This window comes from Castanea sativa, chromosome 3 (assembly GCF_040712315.1).
Source record: "Castanea sativa cultivar Marrone di Chiusa Pesio chromosome 3, ASM4071231v1".
NCBI classification, from domain to species: domain Eukaryota; kingdom Viridiplantae; phylum Streptophyta; class Magnoliopsida; order Fagales; family Fagaceae; genus Castanea; species Castanea sativa.
In genome coordinates, this window is record NC_134015.1 from 26470420 (window position 1) to 26473448 (window position 3029).

Here is a 3029-nt window from a genome sequence, read left to right on the forward strand (position 1 = left end):
GAAGATGGAGTTCAATTCACATATATAAAACACTACAAATAATGTAACTGTCACTTGAGTCCCAAGATAAAGAAATTAATTCCTTCTCAAAAAAAAAAAAAAAGATAAAGAAATTAATATAATAGATTTTTATTTTTGTACAACAAAATGAGAGAGGGGACTTTGAACCCTTAATTCTCTTCAATAATCATTCTTTTTTTTTTTTTTTAAGAATCCAATAATCATTCTTTTTTAAGAATCCAATAATCATTCTTATTGCTGTACTAACTCAACCGCTTTAAAAAAATAAAAGCGAATAATTAAAGTTTTTCATAAAGAAAAGTGAAAAACACACATCAATAATGTAAGACGTAAACATTGTACTCCACAACAGCATCACCAGTTGGCTCCAACGAGTAAGTATGAGCCTGAGCGTACCCGCGTGCGAAGCGAAAAAGCCCACTCCCACCAACGATAGGAAATTCCCTGATATTCGAGAACACACTATTGCGCCCTACCACACTGAGAGTACTACCATTGTACTTTCCTGTAGTGAAAACAAAGTTGAGATTCATTAACAATCCCACCTCACTTTGCGAAGCCGCAGCATATAATCCTTGAGCACTTCCCACTCGTTTGGAACTCAGTTCAGGCTTTACAGTCAACGGGTCATCAATCACATTCACAGCTCCGAATGCTGTGGGTGATGTCTTTGTCACTGGAGCCTCGGCAACTCTCACGGCCGTAGCATTTTTCCCAGTGACTATGTCATGGAAGTAGAAGTGAAGGTGGCTTAGTTTCTCACGCTTTAGCCCTGGTTTATGATGAGATAAGACTCTTGCGAAGCCATGGTTTTTTGTGGCGGTGGTGGTAAGGTTTGAGATTGAGAAAATGGTGAAGAGAATGAAGAAGAAGGTCAGGGTCTTGGTCTTGGCCATGGTGAGGATTTTGGGGTTGCCGGTTCTTAATTGAAAGGTTTACGAATGACCTTTATATTGTGGTCTAAATTAGACATTCCCTGGTTCAGGGCAACAACACTTCACCTCAAAATTTAAAAATGACATTACATATGTTTTATTTCGATTTGAAGATATCAACACATTAATCATTCTAATAATAATGATAATAATAGTATAATAATAGAATATTCTAAAATTTGAAGGGTTATATTGACCCGCTCCTGACCACAGAGTGGCGATAGGGAGTAATATTTAATTAAAAAAAAGTTTTACTAACCATTATTAGAATTTGATCAAGCGAATCTTTTCCCAAATTCGGAATAGTGTCTTACTGTGATTAACAGAATAACTAATTTGTTGACTCTCTCCAACCTCAAATGAAGGGAGTGTTAGGCCCCTTTGGTAGCAAAGTTTAAACCAAATTTTAAAGTGTTTATGTGTTGAAGATTGTGAGTTAAAAAGAAAAAAAACATGTTTGTGGTAATATTTTTTAACAAAGAGTGCTTAAATCACAATTCTCAATTTAGAGTACTTAAACACTATACTTTTCGAACACTTCGTGGTATTGATGTCCTTTTCAGGACATTCGTTGCCTTGCATTGCCCCCAAACCACATGGTTACTATGTTGGCTTTGATACAATTGTCTATAGCCACAATGAAATGTTAGTTACATTATGATCAGGTTCATTGTAATCACTTTTATAGCCTAGTTCACCCAAGTACACCCAATGTAGGACTCAATGCATGCCCATACAACACTCATTCAATTTACCGATCCAAACAATCGAGGTATCACAAGTCATTTATCATGATCTGATGAAGCACTAACCACACCTACACTATCACCAAATAGGATTAATTAAGTTATTATTAGGGTTCTACTTATACAGCCAAGATCTACCTATTAAATGTCAGATGTTGAACTCAACACACGCTTGCACAACACATATTAATACAATCCAATCTAATCTACACAATCTAAGGTAGCATAGTTTGGGTAGTATCAAAGAAAATTTTTATGAATCAATTACCTCAGGCGGGACAAGCTAGAACTCTGTTATAGTTGATTAAACAATAGAAAAATAAAGATAACCTAAGAAAGCATCTAAGCTTGCTTGAAGTCAACACCAGACCCTAGAGACGATTTCAATAGATATTTTATTCATAAAAATAAATCTCTATTTTATAGGAGTATAGTATTTGCTTGTATAGGAGTACTAAACCTTTATCCTAACTAATATAGGATACCCTAATTCTAATTGACTTGGAAAGTCCCAATTATTGAATTAAAGATAACATCGTCTCTAATAAAATAAATTACTAAGAGCATCAACATTAGTTGTGCTAAAAAAAATGTCATTTTAACACACTAAAAAGTTACTTTATTTATTTTAATACACAATTTTACAATATACCCTACATGAGATCTCTTATTTTAACATATCATCAATTAAAATAACCTAAAAAAAACCCATTATCGGTTAAAAAACAAAAAAAGTAATAAAGAGAGAGGAGATAGGAGAGAGTATATGAGAGAGATGGGAGAAAGAGTGTAGAGAGGAGAGAGAAATTGTTACAAAAAGAAATTAGCACATAGCTACAGTACACTTCTACTAGTAGAAGTGTATTGTAGCTATTTGCTAAAACTTTTGGCATATGACACATGTAATGAGGTTTGATTTTTGATGTCTGGTGTGTCAAATGCTAAAAAATTTGACATTTAGCACACCTGATACTAGTGCTCTTAACCTAAGTAACACTTAATCAATATCAATATCATCAAAATATATATAAAAGCAGATACCTCATGAGGGAAAGCATGAGTTTCTGCCATGTGGCACACTTAAGAGAATTAAAATACTCTCAAGCCACATCAGAGATAAAAATAAATTTAAAAATAGATTCTTTATTTCTTTTGGTTCAATGTTTCAAGACTACTTTTTGTTACATTTTTTATTCAATATTTTAAGACTACTGTGAGCACCTAATACCTCTGACGTGATAGTATTTGGTCCCCCAATTAATTTTTACATGGGATATATCACTATTCTACTAACGGGGCTCTAAACTCAGCTTGGTGTGTCCTCTCC

General features: G+C 33.9%; 1 protein-coding gene across 1 annotated transcript; it reads right to left on the bottom strand.

Annotated features, from left to right (window-relative positions):
- Positions 1-335: 335 nt before the first annotated feature.
- Positions 336-917, bottom strand: LOC142629986 (dirigent protein 22-like). Its single transcript, XM_075804043.1, has one exon. It carries the CDS (start codon positions 915-917, stop codon positions 336-338), a length of 582 nt encoding a protein of 193 aa, XP_075660158.1.
- Positions 918-3029: the final 2112 nt, after the last annotated feature.

Bases quoted from the DNA above. Each gene is read 5' to 3' on its own strand.
- LOC142629986 (XM_075804043.1), bottom strand. From the start codon at position 917: ATGGCCAAGACCAAGACCCTGACCTTCTTCTTCATTCTCTTCACCATT.